This window comes from Leptosomus discolor, chromosome 24 (assembly GCF_034619465.1).
Source record: "Leptosomus discolor isolate bLepDis1 chromosome 24, bLepDis1.hap2, whole genome shotgun sequence".
NCBI lineage: Eukaryota > Metazoa > Chordata > Aves > Leptosomiformes > Leptosomidae > Leptosomus > Leptosomus discolor.
The window spans coordinates 8,448,232-8,466,051 of record NC_141414.1 but is presented as its reverse complement, the minus strand read 5'-3'; the positions used below and the strand labels follow the sequence as shown (position 1 = coordinate 8,466,051).

Sequence of the window (17,820 nt, the reverse complement as noted above, 5' to 3'; positions counted from 1 at the left end):
TCTGTGGACCTGGTCAGCGCTCGCAGGTGACCAGCAGCGGCACATGAACTGTGGTTTTGGAACCTGCCCCAATTTCTCATATTCAGGACATCAAAGTCCTTGACCCTGTCTTTGAAGAGTTAGCAGTGAGTAGTCAAACAAGAAATTCAAGATTTGAGGGGGAAAGAAAAAAACCAAAATCCGAGTCTGTAGTTTGGCGTTCTGGGGCCCTCGAGTGACCTACTTTCCCAGCCTGTTTGCGGGGGGAGTGAGCAGAGAGCTTTGTTGTTGTGCAGATACTGTTTCTTCAGGTGCCACCAGATGTAGGGCATGGTGGAAGGTAGAATTTCTAGTGGCCCCAGGGAAGCAGGGTACATTTCCATCGAGATGGGTGGGAGCTGGCCAAGGCAGGGATGAGCTCTGTTCTTTTTTTCTGGTGGTGAAAGCCTTTTAGTGTGACGTTTCTGTGCAAGAGTGGTGTAGAAAATGGAGAAACTGCTTTTGTGTGTTAGGCTTACGTTATCGTGTTCGTTTGCAGTTTACAACGGGGTTTGAGGTCTCCCATGTAACTTAGTTGAAATTAAGACATGCTGATTTTAAGGTGTTATGTATATAAGTATGGATTGTGCTAAGAAGTAATTTGTAGTTGTTTCCCTTTGTCTTAGTAGTGTTTTTCATACCTCCTGCTTGGATTAGACTAGTCTTGGCCAGCTGAGGTAAGCCGGGTGACCTCGCAGCGAATGCCGTAATGAATTCAAACACATACGTTGCTACAGTCACCTGTTCCATAGATCTGTTCGGCTTTACTTGCAGGAATGGAGGAGTGGTGCCAGGCTCCTGGGCACAGTAACTGCATGTGAGTAGATGGAATTGTATCTACAGCTCTGCAGGACCGGTTTGTTTAGGTAGCCTAAGTCTAGTAGGAACGATTTGGTTTAGATTTTTTTGTCAAATGTTTCTTCCTCCGTGGAGTTGGAAGGCACAGCGCTGCAGTAAGGAAAACCAAAGAATCAAGATGTTGGGATACACTGTGCTGCTCACAGCTTCTTGTTCTGCAAGTAGCCGTAGGCTTTAATGGAGAAGAGCTCCTAGTGCGAAAGGCGGCAGGGGTGGGATTGCAGAGGGGTTGTGCCCATGGCACTCGCTCCTCTGCTTCGGGATTCTGGTCTGCCTTTGACTTGAGACAGGGACTTGGTGGTTCTGGTGTCCTAGAAGCTCTTGCTGCTCTTCTGGGGGTTGTGGCTACAAGGCCACAAACCAGTGATCAGACTATTTTATACTAAACCCAAATTATTCTATGTGGACCTATTTCTGCTGTAAAATTTGAAAGGTAGCTTTTTGCTGGTACCTTTACTTTCCTGATTGGCACTTTTTTTGGAGTGGGGAGGGGAAGAGATTAGTTTCTTTCAAGCCTCAGTTTCTCAAAGTTGCATCGTCTGCTTGTGACTGGAAAATACACATCTTTGATTCATAATTGCCAAGTCACAGATGAACAGTTTTGGCCAGCTTCTGACGACTTGTCTTTTGCTTAAGATTTCCTTAACCCTGGTAACCCACAGTCAAGTAATCTCTGTCCCCTGGTGAGTGCCAGGAGGCCTATCTGTTTTGCTATTCCTGATCAACCACGGTATTGCTCAAGCTTAGCTGAAAAGAATGACAATCTTGGCTGGTAGGAGTCATCAGAAACCTGTTGTGTTAGAGACAATGGGAGAATGTGAATACCAATGCAGAAGGCTGCATTTAGTGGCTTCAGACAATTCAGCAGTGCTTCAACTCCTAAGATTCCTGTGCTTAGCTAAAAGAGATACTGGATAGTGCTACTCAGTTACTAGATTGGATCTTATGCCTAATTTATGGAGTGGAGGTTCACTGCCCACTCTTGGTATATTTTCACTTAGGCTTCTGTTCAGCTTCTCTGCAGTTTGATCCGAGTTGTTCTGCTTTAGGAGTACCTGAGCAGAATCTAGTAAAAATGCTGTCAGTTTACCTTTCGTCTTTTCTTTTCCAGCGGGGATCTGACGAGCTCTTCTCTACTTGTGTTACTAACGGACCCTTTATCATGAGCAGCAACTCTTCTTCTGCAGGTAATATTGCCTAAAGAGCAGAGCAGCCGTTTGTAAGTATTGCAAATACTGTGACGTGGTCTGGTTTTTCTCACTTAGCCTTAATTTTAAAATGTCTTAATTCTTAGTACTTATTAGACCTTTTGTAGGACAGTGCTGAACGATACAAACTTCTGCCCTATACCCCTAAAAGGTTAGTAGACTGAATAAAATCATTGCAGGGCAGCTGCTAAAGTGATTGTGCAGAATTAGAACATGCAGGTTTTGCAGTGAACTGTTACACTTAAAACACAGTTGAGTTTCATGTAGGGTTGTTTTGGCTGTGTGTAGTAGTTTGCTGCTATTCGGGAGTCTCACACCATCTAGAGGTTAGTAATCCCACCAAGACAGCTCAGTCCTGAATTTTACCCTCTGTGCTTGCCAGTGCCTCGAATTGACTTGCTTTGAGCTACGGTTGTCCTTTGAGGCACTTTGTTTTGCCTGTGTCCTGCCAGGCTGTCAGCTCATGTCTTTGGTGGTGTGCTGCTGACAGTCGTCACCATAGGTGTAATCAAGCTGACCTAAAATGACATTTCAGTGATACTAAGACAAATTGAACTTGCTTTAAGATGTCCCCTTCAAACTGCTTCATTGCCAGGAATACTAAGTGAAAAGGAATAAAGCAGCAGTCTAGAACTAGTGGCTCAGGCCCGCACAAAGTAGAGAAGCGGGTGGGTGTGTGCTGTAAACAGGCTGTAAAATGGCCACTGGAGAGTTGATTCCATTGCCGTGGCATTCAGCTACGTCACAACGTGTAATTTGAAGAAAAAGAGTAAAACTGCGTGTCTTCAGACTCTAGGTGAATTACTGTGGCATTTCTCTGTAATAGAGTAACAGCTGGATGGGGAGCACTGTATGTCAAAGGTGGTGAGTGTGTGGTTGTCCTTTCAGACCCACTCTCCTAAGCAGTAACTCTTGCTTTTTGCAGCTAATGGAAACGACAGCAAAAAATTCAAAGGCGACAGTAGAAGTGCTGGGGTCCCGTCCCGAGTAATCCACGTCCGTAAACTCCCCAGTGATGTCACGGAGGCAGAGGTCATTTCTTTGGGCTTACCTTTTGGCAAGGTCACCAATCTTCTCATGTTGAAAGGAAAAAATCAGGTATTGTCTCTGTAATTGAAAGCCAGGATTATGTCAAAGGCTCGATTGAGTTTGTCACCGGTAAACCTGATGCAAATTGTTTAATCAACTGTCATGTATTAGGAGTCAATAACTTCTACATACTATTACTTTACTTTTCCATGATTATTCCATGAGCTGTAGAAAATACTATTTTCAGGGTGTGGGAGGAGCTAAGTCCATAATTATAGGTTATCACTTATAATTAGCATTATGCCTGTTTTTAAATTACAGACCAGGTAAATTATTTGGACAGCAGTGGCATGAGTTGGCCTTTTTCACTCAGGCTGGCTTGACAGTTGAGTAACCACCAGGGTGACTTTGCATATTAAGGACAACTTCACAGATACAAGAAGTGAGCTGGGTAAAGTTAAAACACTCTTGGGTAATGCAGAAGGTGTGCACTAATTTGGTAACTACAATTGTCTTACCAATTAAGGAGTGAAAAAGCAAGCCAACTTTAATCATCGCTTAAAATACTATGTGTTTAATCTTAATTATGAAAATGTGCCTCATATATTGCGTGGTGTGATTATATGTAAGTACTTAAGTTAGTGACTTGCTTCGATCCCTTACGTTTTTGTTTTGAAGTAGAGAAGACCATAAAGGTACGGAACAATGACGGGCTTGCTGCTCTGTAGAGAAGTGTGGGAAGTCGCTCGATGTGATAAGTGCTCAGTCTGGATTATTGCTGTATTCTTGTGTTCTTGCAGTCGTGTCTCTTGTTGCCAGGTTCCTAAGTCCCTGTAGCATGGAGATCTTAGGATGAGACTGTAACGTGTCGTTAAATCAGTGGAGAGTGAAGATGGCGCAGTTGGTTCTTAATTCTGTTTACAAAAACTTGCATGTGAACACAGCTGTGAAAATGGAATACACGTGTCAACTGGGAGTTCCTCCTGGAGTTCAGTGGTGTGGTGCTGTCTGCTAGTGTGAGCTGCTCTGACCGCGTGTCCATGTTGTGTTTGACAGGCTTTCATAGAAATGAATACGGAGGAGGCAGCCAACACCATGGTGAACTACTACACCACAGTCACTCCAGTCCTTCGAAGCCAGCCCATCTATATTCAGTTCTCCAACCACAAGGAGCTTAAGACAGACAACTCTCCAAACCAAGCAGTTAGTCTTTGTTCTTCATGTTGTCACACTGGTGGGAGGGACAGACAGTTCTTAGCTGCTGTTTTGATTTGTGCTGCTGGTACAGGCCTGGGAGGGGTTTGAGATGTACCTGTTAAAAGACATGATTAACATCTAGTGCTTTAGGGTGTTTGTTCATAATATTTGAAAGATTTGTATAAAATGGAGCTCTAATGGGACAAAACTTGTGGCTCCAGCAGAGTGCAGTCTGTTGCTGGTAAGCGCCAGCTTTGAGGCAGGCAGCCCTTGGGTGCAGCAGTTCTTAAGGCTTGGTCTGCGGTTTCTGTGTAAGATGTGCTCTACACAGGGTAAGAAGTTCCCTTTTTGGGCTCAGCTGCTCTTGGCAGTCTGTCAGGACAGCAACCCTGGAAAGAAGTGCAAGTTACTTGTGCCTCCTTATCGAGGTGGCTGCCAAGTACATCCAGTTTGCCACCTCGCTTTCAGGCTGCTTTCATCAGGATCAGAGCACCTGGTGCTGTGCAGACACGATGCTGCTACTCGGTGCATCAGACAAAGCCAGGATCTGATGTGCAGCAGCAGGCACGTCATAGTGCTCTGCGTGTGGGAGGGATGCTGCAGGAAAACTCAAGTCAGTTTTCGCTCCTGGATCCCTAGAGCAGATGTGCAGTCTGTGTAGTATTCTGGAGATGGTGTTTCACCCCCAGAAGACCCTAGTTTTTCCTTTTTTTCTAAACGATGGAATAACTTTTCCGCCTCGTGAGATGCTGAGCAGGGTTCTAGCAGTAGCGTAAGTACTTGATATTTCACTTAGTTTGTATTTTTGTATTGCTCTTACTGATTGGGGTGGTCTGTATTGTCCTTGTTTAGAATGTGCTGAAGTCACTGTGTCCCTAGCCTTAGGAACAGTGAATTGCTTTCTGTTCTGCTAGCGGTTGAGTTCTGCTAGTAACTTGCAGATAGGAAGCTCAAGAAAAGCTGAATGTGTGTTTTTGCAAGCAGAAGTGTTGGTCTAACAGACTGTTTGGTTCTGCAGCGTGCCCAAGCAGCTCTGCAAGCAGTGAACTCCGTGCAGTCTGGAAACCTCGCGCTGTCAGCCTCTGCTGCAGCCGTAGATGCAGGAATGGCGATGGCTGGCCAGAGCCCTGTCCTGAGGATCATTGTTGAGAATCTCTTCTATCCTGTCACTCTAGATGTTCTGCATCAGGTAAAACATGTCGCCACTTCTTGGAGGTTGTCCTGGAGAAAGGGGTAGCAACAAACAGTGAATTGTTCTATTTGCAATGTCAGTGTTTTAACAGCATGTGGGTTTTCTCTGTGTAATTCAAGTTCTGAGCATAGCTGTCAAATTTCCAGTTTCTGGAGACCCTGATGCCTACACGAGATTCTTCTTGTTTTGGTCCCAGTCTGGCCAGACTTTAATTTCCAGACATTTTTTTGGCTGGTCCACTTTAATTGGATTACAGTTGGACAAAGTGTAAGGGACAAATATTTGTTTTCAAGACTACTCTTCAAGTTCTGTTCAGGGTTTAGCAGAAGTAGATGCTTCATGCCCTTGTGTGAGGGTAGGGGGAAACAAAAGAGTGTCCAGGAGTCCTTTTGGCAGTAGCCTATCTGGAAAGTTCCTGCTGTCTGCCATGGCTGCTTAACTTAATCTTCACATTTAAAGTGACAGCTTGACTGCATTTAAGAATCCCTGAAATTCTTGGAGAAGTTCCAGTTTGTGAAGGGGTGTGTGTGAATCTTCTGTGTAAGAATCTGTAACAAAACAAAGACTTTAAGGGGGCAGTCTGGTCACCCTGATGTTTTTCTAGTCTGATGCCACGGTGCCAGTTAAACACCACCCGTGGTGTAGCTTAAAACCTTAGATTTTTCAGTTGTCAAGCTAGCAAGGCAAAAGGGTGACTTCTGTTATTTCTGCTTCTAATAATTACGATCAATATGAAATTAACTTACTGGAAATGCAAATATTATCTTTCAGATTTTTTCCAAGTTTGGTACAGTCTTGAAAATAATTACATTCACGAAGAACAACCAGTTTCAGGCCCTGTTACAATATGCCGACCCAGTGAGTGCTCAGCATGCCAAACTGGTGAGTAGTATGCTTGCAGGGCTGAACACCTGAATTATCTTTTAAGCTTGCTTTTATTAAGCTAGGATCAATGTTAGAAACCAGATTTTGGGGTATTCGGTGCCCGTGTTAGGTTTATGTGAGGATTGCCCTGACGCAGAGTGTCAGTGGGAGGGGATTTCCCCAGCAAGAGCAGCACGGCTGACGTGGGTGGACCCCGAAGGGGTAAGATGAAGCAGTGCTTTCTCCACGCAGAGCAAGATACCTGCGTGCCCGCAGATGGAGCACTGGTACCTGGGGTGATGTAACACCTTCTCTCTCCAGAGATTTATTGCTGTGGTCTTGGTATAAATGCACCTTGGATGAAGAATGGTTTGTTTCTTGCAGTCTTTAGACGGACAGAATATCTACAATGCCTGCTGTACGCTGCGTATAGATTTCTCAAAGCTCACAAGTCTCAATGTAAAATACAACAATGATAAGAGCAGAGATTACACACGACCAGACCTACCTTCTGGGGATAACCAGCCCTCTCTTGATCAGACCATGGCAGCTGCTTTTGGTGAGAATTCCTGAAGTGGGAGCAGGACTAATATAACTGATATGGGTGTCAGTTGGGGAAGGGGAGGGGACGTAATCCTAGTGTGTTTGGCTGTAGGAAATTTTGGAGTAATGCGACTGATGAGGGAAATGTGGGGACTGCTGGGTCAGAGTCGTACGAGGTAGCAGCAGGGACATAGGGATGTGGGTGCTTGCTGCTGCTTTGAGAGCTCCTCTGTTTGGGGAGGCCTGGGCAAGGCTTTCCAGCCGTCTGTGCTGCTGGTGCCACCTGCCGTTGTGCTGCAGTGTGGGCCCGGGGACAGCGCAGGGGGGTGTAACCTGTGCTTCAGACTGTCACGGTTGAGCAGGTAGAGGAGCTACCAGCTTGGGTGGTGGTCAGCAGCTACGTTCTGATAGCTGTTTGGGAGCAGCAGAGTTCGAGGAGGAGTGGTTGTGGTTTCTTGAAGCTCGGTGTTATGTTAGAGACATTTCTGAACTGTTTCTTTTAAGGTTTAGCTTTCAACTAAGTGCTTATGTTGAAGGACAGATCAAGACATTCCAGTTAAGTCTGGGGTTTTCTTGCTGTTACTTGTTTTTGTATAATGTGTCTGTCTTTCCCAGGTGCCCCAGGAATAATATCTGCTTCTCCATATGCAGGAGCTGGCTTTCCTCCTGCCTTTGCAATTCCTCAGGCTGCAGGTACTGTATTTCGTAAGTTGAAATTTTATATAGGTTTTCTGTTGCTGAAGCATCTTGATGTTTTAAAGCTAAGTAGTGATACTTTTATTGGGGTTAGTCATGTAAATTCTAAATGCTGGCACTTAGGCATGGCAGGGGATGGTGTTTCAGTGCATAACCGTGACTGGGAATGCGAGTGTGCAGCTGTAGCACCTCTGGCTAGCCCCTGCCCCAGGGACGGGAGGGGGAATGAGTAGCAGGATGGGCAAGACAGTAAGGGCAGTATTTAAAATAATCGGGGGACATGGGGAGGAGATCAAGCGTTTTGTATTTGGAATTTCCTCATGTGATTGCAGAGGTCGGAAACTCACTTTGACAGCTGTAAATGTGGTCAAAAGCAAGGAATCCTTGTCTGTGTGTTCCTAAACATTTTGAGCAAAGCTACTGTTCAGACACCAGCCTGGTTACATACACCCTTACAGGTGCGCTGTGAAGTTCACAGCTTGTATTGCAGGTGACGAGTTCCTGCTGCTTCTGCAAGTAGCCAAGTGTCTGAGATTAAAGTCGTAGGGTTTAGGTGCTAAAGACGCTGGCTGGAGTGCTAGATGAAACAATTTTGCTCTGTTTTTCGTAGCACACCAAGCTATGTTGACTTGATGGAATTTCCTTGCTTCTGACAAACAAGCACCACCGCACTGTGGAACCGCTAACGTGTCGATCCCCTGTCCTGGGGACACGGACGGTGCCGCTTGGAGCCGCGATGGCGTTTATTGATTACTGGCAATTGGTGCTGGAACTCGAAAGCTCTTCCCTTTGGGGGGCTCCTACAGTGAGGTGCCGGCTGTTACTGTGAGCAACCCGAAACGCCTGTGAATCACACTGTAGGGGTTCTCCGTTCGAGAAGAGGTTAGCTGGCGGTAGCACACAGTGTCTCGTTGTTCTCTGCATGGTTAAAGAACAAAGCGTTGTTGGCATGCACTGGTTGGAAAGACCTGACAAATGCACTGTTTGTGATACCTTTCCTGCACCGACAGAGCTGAGGCTTTGTGCTGATTCCGCTTCCTGCGAAACGTGCAAAATGTTGTAGTCCACAAGGTAGTGCTGAGGCACCTCTAAGCACCAGGCACTCCAAGAGCAAATCCTGTGAGAAATGGTTACCATTCCCTGCAGCACCAGAACTGGAGGCTCCTGTTGCTCTCGGACTAGCCGGTCGCTGTGGTTTGAACGGCCACTCGTGTGTTGAGGGGCACTGTTCTCCCTTCTGGTGCAGCAGATACACTAGAGTACGTGCTGTTAATTGCTTTACTGGTTGATATTCTTTGATTTCCAGGCCTGTCAGTTCCAAATGTTCATGGAGCACTAGCTCCTTTGGCTATCCCATCAGCAGCAGCTGCAGCGGCTGCAGCGGGACGGATTGCCATTCCCGGCCTCACTGGGGCAGGGAACTCTGTTCTGCTGGTTAGCAATCTGAATCCTGAGGTTAGTGGAGTCCTAACTTTACTCTTTTTTTCTCCTTCCTGTTACCTCTGCTTTCACTTTCTGAACACAGATTGTGCTGAAACACATTGAAAGTGAAATCCTACTGTATCCTAAAGGAAACGGCAAAACTAGAAAAGCAGATGACGTGCTCTGCCGGCTCTAAAACTCAAAGCAGATCAGTACTCTAGTTGCTGAAGGGAAATGAGAAAGTCCATCTCAAATTAAAGTCTTGCTCTTCTTTGGTTCAAAGCCAAGGATGCTGCCTGTCTGCTCTTGTCCCGTAAAGACTACAATGCCTGTCCCTTCCTCCCTCTTTTATTTGGAGTCTCCCTGCCATCCCCATGGAATAGTGTCACTTGGGTCACAGAATAGTCATGTCCATTCTTTCTTTTCCTCGGCATGTTCTGGTTTTTAATACATTAATTCAGAACTACAGAGAGAGTTCATTCTGACCTTTGCTCTTTCTGTGTAGTGTCTGGACCCCTGCCAGCTTGACCTTGTACCTGTGCAGTATTTCCTCTGCCACGTGCTTGCACATTTTCCCTTTCCAAGATTCCTGGGAGTTTTTCCTTAGCTGAACCCCTTAACAGCTCACAGTTTACATTTTCAATTCTACTTAACTTAGTGAGTTGAAATATTTGGGTTCCTTTAAAAATAAAGCAAGTAATATTTGAACAAAAATCTTCTTTAATGGAAGACGGCATCACAGAGAATTTGATACGGGTATCTTGGATTTTCTTCAGTCAGCTTCTGGCTCTTTGTTGGATTGAAAGTGTAGAATCATGTAGTGTGTGCAGTAGAGTATGATGAGCCTCTGCTGAAAAACTCTTTAACTGGTGGGACTGTGCACACAAGTTAATACTACTTTGCAAAGACTTAACCAGTGATGTCAGAGTAACCGCAAAACCTCTCTTGCATCAAAGGGGAAGCCTGGATGTGATGAACAATCTAAACGTTTAAACTCTTGATGAGATGAACCAATTGAATCAGTATTTCAGACTGCTCTTTATCTGTCATTACTGTTTTCTCCAGGGCATGAAATAACAGCAGGGGCTGTTTGGGTGAGTTGCTCTTTCTGCCGAGGAACTCCTCTGCCATTCCAGGAACTGTCATCTCTGGCTCGGTCCTGTGACAGAAGTCATGGACGTTAAGAGCTGGTGTCGTTACTGTTGACCAGCGTGATAACGGTCAAGCGTGTGTTTCTTGGGATGAGTCTGCGTTGCCTGGATGGCAGTGGCAGGACGAAGGGCTGTGCCCTACCTCTGCTTAATCTGCACGTGCTCACGGCTCTGGGCAGTGTCTGAACGTGTGCACAGTCCTCGCTGAAGCAGGAGGAAGCAGTTATTTCATGCCTTGTGTTTTTTGATGAGCTCTTCACTATCCATCCAGCTTATCTTTGGGCTAGAGAGACTTTGATACTTGTACTGAAGCTGTGAACTAACAGACCTGAAACTTTTTCCGTTGCCTGTGTAATCAGTGTTGTAGAAACTTACCTGTGCCACGACCAGTTAGTTAAGAGACAGTATTTCGCTGGAGTGACTGCTCTGCCCTAACGTGTAAGGTGCTTTCTGAACTGGAATCACGGAAACTGGAATTGCTCCCTTTTTCCTTTCCGCGGTGAGCGGCGGTTGTCCGTGTGTCTCGGCTTGTGCTGACTTTGGCTTTGAGCGCAGACTCCTGCCTGCCGTGAAGTCGGTGTTGCTGGGAGCGGAGGTGCTTTTCCCGCCTTCCGGCTGAGGAGCGGCAGCGCGGGGTTTCCGCGAGGCGAGGCCGAGCCGCAGAGGTGGAAGGGGAGAGACCTCTGTTGCGAAGAGGTGCCGAGTCCTCTATAGCAAATGCCGCTGACAGACCGCGGGGGTTTTGTAGTGCTACAGCTGCTCGCCAGGATAACCTCTGCTTCAGAGGCAGCGGTTGGCGTCTAAATTGGGCTGGTGTGGGTACGGCTGAGTGCTGCGATGCGGACCGCTCCCTGCGGCCGCGGTCCCGAGGCAGCCAGTACATCTGTGTTTGGGTCGATCCCCGCAGTCATTTCTTCTGAGGCATTCTTGTAATCGCAGAAAATACTTGTAGTCAAATTTTGGGGAACATCGTTGCCATTTGGTTCAATATCAAAGCCTGTAGAAGTCACTCTGTCGTGATACTGTCTCTTACTTCTTTGTATATCTTAAGTAAAAATGCCTTTTCTTTATCATTGTGTTCCACTAGGTAAAACCCATTAACTGTTTCTGTAAACAAGTTATTGTATGTAGAATTCTATAAATCTGACTGATGGAACACTACATATTTCCTTATGTATTTACTGACCTGTGTTTTTTGCTACTTTTTTCTTTTCTCCCCATCCCTGAATTTTTTTTCTTCCCCTGATCCGGAATTTCTTTGCCAACTGACTGCACGGTACTTCTGCTTCCTGTTGTTGCTTGAAACAAAAAATAAAAACATTCCCCTTCCAAAAAAAAAAAAAACCCTGCTCTTCGGAAACCAACCTGCCCTTCAATATTAACCATCTTGAAAACTTCATCATCCATCAACCAATTTCGCCATTTCCTGCGGGGACTCTGCCCTTCCTCGTTGTGGACGATTTGTGCAACCTCGCTCTCCCCTTCGATTCCTTACCTCTTCCCTGTCCCTCCGCTGCCTTGCTCTGCTGTTCTCTAAAGAGAGTTACACCCCAATGCCTCTTTATTCTTTTCGGTATGTTATTATTCACACTTTTTATTACCTTGTTTTTCATTTATTTGAGATTACTTTTTTGATACTTCAAAAATGTACAGTTTGCAGTTTGCCATTTTTTTGAATGCATAATTTCATTTTTACATTGTTTACTTAGTTTGCTGTTTAATTTAGTTTGCCTTTATTTTATGTTGAGTTATGCATGGTTTATTGCTTTGCATGTCTTTTGTAAGAGTTTTAAATTGTGATAGCATGCTAAATTGTCCAGTCTTCTGGCAGTAAGAGTTTTGCTTTTTGCTGAAACCCAGTGTCTTTTCTTTAATGTATTGTTCCATTATTATTCTGCTATATAAGAATTTTCCTTAATTAGAGCAGAATAAGTAACCATGGTTGGAATGAGATCGGTTCTGGTTGTGAATGAATGTTTTTGCTGTTGGATTGATTAGCTAATATTAATATTAAGTTGAATGAGACTTCATTTTTTTCCCTACCTAAGACTGTTCTTGTTTCCTCACTTTTTGAAGGAGTCTATGGTGATGTGCAGAGGGTGAAGATTTTATTTAATAAGAAAGAGAATGCCCTGGTTCAGATGGCTGATGGAAACCAGGCCCAGCTTGGTAAGCAAGCTTAAAAGTATCCGTCTGTTAGCGTGAAGGGACCTGATGGGTAATTAAAGCTTTCATGTCATGTCAGTACGTTCTTCTCTCCCAAACAAAGACCCAAACCCTGAGTGTGTCCTTGCACTTAACTGTTTCCCCACGTACGTGCTACAGATTTGGGGCAGCTCTGGAGGAGGTACGGTCCGTTAGTGTGTGGCAGTCTAGAGGGAAAGGAGATGAAACAATAGAGGGAGGCAGAGTAACGGTGCCTGGCGTGCAGCTCCTGGAGCAGTCTGCACAGGGAAGAACTAGAATGAGATTCTGGCTTTGGTTTGAACGTCTGAGCCCTGGAAGGCCACCGCAGTCAGTGCTGTCTCTAACCCTTGCAGCCATGAGCCATTTAAATGGTCAGAAGCTTCACGGGAAGCCGATCCGTATCACCTTGTCCAAGCATCAGACAGTCCAGCTGCCCCGCGAGGGACAGGAGGACCAAGGCCTGACGAAGGACTATGGAAACTCTCCTCTACATCGTTTCAAGAAACCAGGCTCCAAAAATTTCCAAAACATCTTTCCCCCTTCTGCCACCCTTCATCTGTCCAATATTCCGTAAGTACCTGTGCGGAGAGCCCCTGTATGGCCGAGTGTAAAGATGTCCGCAAATCCAGCGTGAGAGTGAACACGGTCAGCTTTTTGCCGCTGGCAGGGGAAAGGTTGCCCGTCTTCCTGTTCTCGTTGCCTTTCCAGTCCGAGAAGCTACTGGTAGAGAACTTAGGAAAGGCTCTGATGAGAACTGGGTTTTAGAGATTTAGTCTGTCAACGTACATTTGACTGGAAAAACTGTTCTGTTTCAGGCCTTCGATAACTGAAGACGACCTTAAGATGTTGTTTTCAAGCAATGGTGGGATGGTCAAAGGATTCAAATTCTTCCAGTAAGTGTTTTCTCTTCTGCCCCGTCCTTACACTGGGCGCTTCAGTACGAGAAGGGTAGAAGTCCTTAGTTCTGGTCAAGTTCCAGCTCTGGGCGAGCAAAAGGTGAGCAGAATCGTCCATGATGGATGAGGCCTTTGATGCCCTGGACGGAGTGCAGGGTGGGTGTGAGATGAAGGGCGCTGAGGCCACGGGGCGGGGAGTTGGGGTGTGCTGTTTATCTGCAGGTAGATGCTCCCGTGTTGAAGGGAGGGGTGTTGTGGTTACCTGGTGCTGGGTTTCTGCCGGGTGAGAAGCCTGCCTCGAGTTGAGGAGCGCGTGCCCAGCAGTACTGACCGTGATGTGAACTTGTGTCTTGTCAGGAAGGACCGTAAAATGGCTCTGATCCAGATGGGCTCTCTGGAAGAAGCCATTCAGTCCCTCATTGACCTCCATAATCATGACCTGGGTGAGAATCATCACCTGCGTGTGTCCTTCTCGAAGTCCACCATTTAAAGCTTTGGAAGGCGCGAGACAAAATGGACTTGACTTAAAACCTCTTGGGTTCAGCCTTAACCTTAAAAGGCTGAACACTAGGGTTTCAACTTCCATCATTCCAGAAAAAAAGCCACTTTAAAAATGCAGCTGAAGTGACCTTAAAAGACCAGAGATTTTATTTTTTTAAAGAGAAATCAGTTTACCGGTTTTTAAAAAAGAAAAATTAAATCTAATTCATATTGCTAACCTTGCGGTGATGGGTAACAATCTTGACTGTTCAAATAAAAATCACAAGTTAAAGTTTACACTTTGGAACCTGCTCTGGGAAATTCCCCTCCCTTCCTGCTCCTCCTCCCCCAAAAAGCAGATCCTAACAAGTTTATCAGGTTTCACATTGATGCCTTTTTTATTTTCTTTACCCATCCATGCCTTGAAAGACCTAAAACCACTGTGTGAATTCACTTTAGCGCCTTTGAGTCAGGATTTTGCAAGACGCATGGTGTATAGGAGCTCCCAACTCGCCCAGCACAAAGCTTAAGTTGCATTGATCCTACCTTGACTGTGCATCTGCTGTCCTGTGCCTTAAACCTCTTTCTTCTTTGGGGAAACCATCGGAACTGCAGGGAGTGGATTGGGAGAGTTGAGGGGAGTGTGAGCTCTGGTTACCGGATCGGCTTGTTGTAGGGAAGGACGAGTGGAGCTGGCAAAGTGGATAAAGAAAATATTGGGCTTTGACTCTTCGGGCAGTTGTGTGCCACTGCCCGTGAAATGTCTCGATCTGCACAGTGTCACGTGTCTTCATGCCACCTCCAATCTGCTTGTGGTTGTCGCCATCTGCAAACCGCCGAGCGGGAGTTAAACGTGAGACCCTTTGTCCGTAGCGTTCAGGCTGAGCAGAAAGGTCTGGGTGGGGAAGCGTCCCGAGACCAAACCACATTCCATTGTCAGTCACAAGCCAACAGGCTCTGCCCTTCCCAAGAGCGTTGATCAAGATACAAAATTAACCACTGTTGGACACTTGTGAAGACGAATCATTGCGAGTTTGTCGAAATCGTGTGTGTATATATATATATCTAAATACTTGGCTAGGATTCGAGGAGTTCTTGGATATCCCACGTTAGAAAGGTGTTCGCGTGAGTCACCTTCGTGCCCCTAATTTGAGATTAACAAGACCGATGTAGCTCTGCCGTCATTCTTATAGCATGTCTTCAGCATTTGAGCTTTTTGTTTTAATTCTTGTATTATACTTTTTGATGCCGTTGCTGTCATCTGTGCCTAGCAATATTTCCAGTTGACCAAATATTCTAATCTCTCTATATGCAAAAGGAATAGTTTAAGTACCTTTTTATAGAACGATAAGATGGTATAAACGTAATCTAAATTTACTCCTTTGTGGTATTACCCTTGTATGCTGTACTTTCTTATTTTATTTTTTTTTTGTAATTGAAACTGTAGGGCAGGAATTTAGTTACCAGGCTGAGGTCATGACTGAGGACGAGTGATGTAACGAAACCAATCAATCATGTGAAGCGAAGCGGACTTCCAAAGCGAAGCGCTGGCGATAACGAGCACCAGTAGCTTGTGATTGAAGTAAAAGGACCCAGGCTAAAGTTTTTACCTTTTTAACCTACGAGCCCAGATCTTTTAAGTTATAGGAAGGGAATTTATTAAAAGTAGAATGCAGCAGATCGTTTTTTCCCAATGATGCAACCTTTTGGGGTGTTTTTTCTGGCTTACAACTCTTTCCCGGGCCATTCTGCCTTCTGTTGTGTGATCCGATGTTGCCTTACATTTCCCTCTAACCTGCAACCTGTTCGGATGCAAAATAACAAGAATCTTGTACTTTTTTTCAGGGTTTTTCTGCAAATTGTGGACCAAAGTTTGTTTTTTAATTGTCTTAGTGTTGCAAGTTACGATTTCCTTGCTTACCGTGGGAGCTCTTGACTTGCCTAGCACTGAGTGTTCGGAGAAGTCTTAACTGTTCTTAGCTCCTCCCTGAGCTCCCGAGGCTGTGAGCTGTGCCGGAGGGGCACGAGGCCCGAGCGAGGGTTGCTGGCGTGGCACCGGCGGGCCTCGACTGCCCCGCTCTGCGTGCGGTGGCTGGGGGGACGCTGGTTGCGGCTCCCCCTCGAGCTGGGCGAGCCTCGGTGCCGCCCGGCGGCTGCCTCTCTGGAAGGCTCCGTGTGTCCTCGCCAGCATCTGGTGTTCAGGAGGGCAAATTCAGGTGTCTTGGTAGTTGTCAGCTAGCGTTAGTTTGCTCCTCTCCCTCCCCAAGTGAAAAATCGGTTCCTCCCGCAGCCGGGGAGCGCCGGTGCCGCCGAGCGCGGCGCAGGGAGCGCGCCCCGAGGATCCATGCGCAACCCGAGCGGAACGGCCGTGGTGTAACCTTGAGTCGCGTTCGACCAACCTCACCCGGGATGCGGGGAAGAGGCTCGTGGAATGACGCCTGGCCGGGGGCCTTCACCGCCGGCATGGCCGCCCGCGGCCCCGTGGTTTGCGAGACGCGGGCGGGTGGAGGGAGCCCCGGACCCCGGGCGGTGGTGGGTTTTTCCTTTGGATCCCTGTGTTTGCATGTAAAGAATGTGAGTAACAAAAGGGTGTACATATTTATAATTTTTTTATACCTGTTGTAAGACGTGAGGGGGCAGCAAAACCCAGTTTTTTATGGTGAACAGATGTATTGTATATTTTGATAACAGCTATTACAGGTTCAGTATTGTGGAAGGTGGGGTGGGGAGGGTAAGCATACACAACATCAGAATTCCATTGCCTCTTTCAAAGAATGTTTGTAATGCAAAAAGAAATGAAATTAAAACTATTTTATAACAACCTTTGTACCTTTCTGTAGCTCCATTATTTACTGTTCAGATTGTAGAAAGCAGTTATTGGCCAGTCTGTACTTGTGCTTTCAATAAATTTCTTCTGTATTCTTTGCTTCTGATTTTCCTATCTTTTTATTGTGCCTGTTTTGCTTCTGATTTTTCCTTCTAATGTAATTTCAGCTGCCTCATTTTGTGTAACTTTGACTCTTCCCGTACCTCTGGGCTGGCGGAGTGTTTGTCCCTCTCAGCACCCTGGGCCGAGCGAGGGGCGGGGGGCTGTGACACGGGTCCCTCCCGGCCCTGTGCGCCCCAGCCCTTTGGTGCTCGACAAGGTCGGGGGTTGTGGGGCCTTAACTGATGCTCTGCCTTTGTCACGCTCCAACACTTTTTTTTTTTTTACTTCATGTTCCTAAACTTTCCATATGTTCTAGCTCATAAACCATGAAATAACCCCCTCTCGACTCGGATGCCTTCCCCTCTCTGTAGTGCTGTACCGTAGGTGGGTCGCAGCTCTGCCCGCCTGGAGGGTGCAGCTTCGCAGCTGGGGGGAGCAGGGGCCTCCCCTTGAGCTGCAGGTCATTTCGCTTCTCACGGGTTGCTCCGATGTGCAAATACCCCAGCAGTGCTGGGCACACGTGCGTGTCCGTGGGCTCCCTGGGGAGCAGGGCTTTTCCTTACGCACTCCGGCTTCTTACCTGTGTGCTCAGCTCTGTTAAAATCCCTTTCCAAGAGTAAAGGCTTCCCCCTGTGCCCTGGCCTGCGATGGAGGCAGGCCTGAGCTTTTGGGTGGGGGACTCCACGGCTTTGTTTTGGCAGGCAGCGGTGGGAGAAGGGAACAGACCGAGACCTCTGGTGGGGAGAGGGGAAGGCAGCAAGGCTGGGCCCCTGGGCTGGGAGAGGGGCTGTGCTCCCCCAGAGCCCCCCCTGGGATGCCAGGGTGCAGCCCAGCCCCTCGGTGGCCGGTCACCAGCATGCTGTGCCCCTCGCTCCCTGCCGAGAGCCCCTGGCCTCGCTGCTCAGCTGAACAGGACCGAGGGTCCAGCCCCCCAGTGCTGTGAGCTGGGGACACTGGGGAATGCGGGTGGGCCCATGGGTGGGCACCTGTGTCCTTGGGAGAATAAATGGACTGAGCCGTTGCTTCCGTGGCTCTGCTGGCTCCCGTCCTTTGCCCCTTCACCTTGCGTTGAGCCCCTTGGCGCTGAACAGGAACTCCATGGGCGCCGGGGTGCAGCTGCAGCCCCCACGGCTGCCGAGCGGGGTCCTGC

General features: G+C 47.0%; 1 protein-coding gene across 1 annotated transcript in view; it reads left to right on the top strand.

Annotated features, from left to right (window-relative positions):
- The window catches only part of PTBP1 (polypyrimidine tract binding protein 1), a 30,720-nt gene extending 14,158 nt beyond the window's left edge, over window positions 1–16,562 (top strand). The window contains exons 3-15 of the mRNA XM_086477525.1: window positions 1,988–2,063; window positions 3,010–3,182; window positions 4,170–4,316; window positions 5,329–5,499; window positions 6,274–6,384; window positions 6,751–6,925; window positions 7,525–7,602; window positions 8,912–9,060; window positions 11,718–11,751; window positions 12,255–12,347; window positions 12,719–12,935; window positions 13,181–13,258; window positions 13,619–16,562. Of these exons, the coding sequence (XP_086333651.1) occupies window positions 1,988–2,063; window positions 3,010–3,182; window positions 4,170–4,316; window positions 5,329–5,499; window positions 6,274–6,384; window positions 6,751–6,925; window positions 7,525–7,602; window positions 8,912–9,060; window positions 11,718–11,751; window positions 12,255–12,347; window positions 12,719–12,935; window positions 13,181–13,258; window positions 13,619–13,751 (1,635 nt within the window). The 3' untranslated portion in view covers window positions 13,752–16,562. The remainder of the gene's footprint in view (window positions 1–1,987; window positions 2,064–3,009; window positions 3,183–4,169; window positions 4,317–5,328; window positions 5,500–6,273; window positions 6,385–6,750; window positions 6,926–7,524; window positions 7,603–8,911; window positions 9,061–11,717; window positions 11,752–12,254; window positions 12,348–12,718; window positions 12,936–13,180; window positions 13,259–13,618) is intronic.
- Window positions 16,563–17,820: the final 1,258 nt, after the last annotated feature.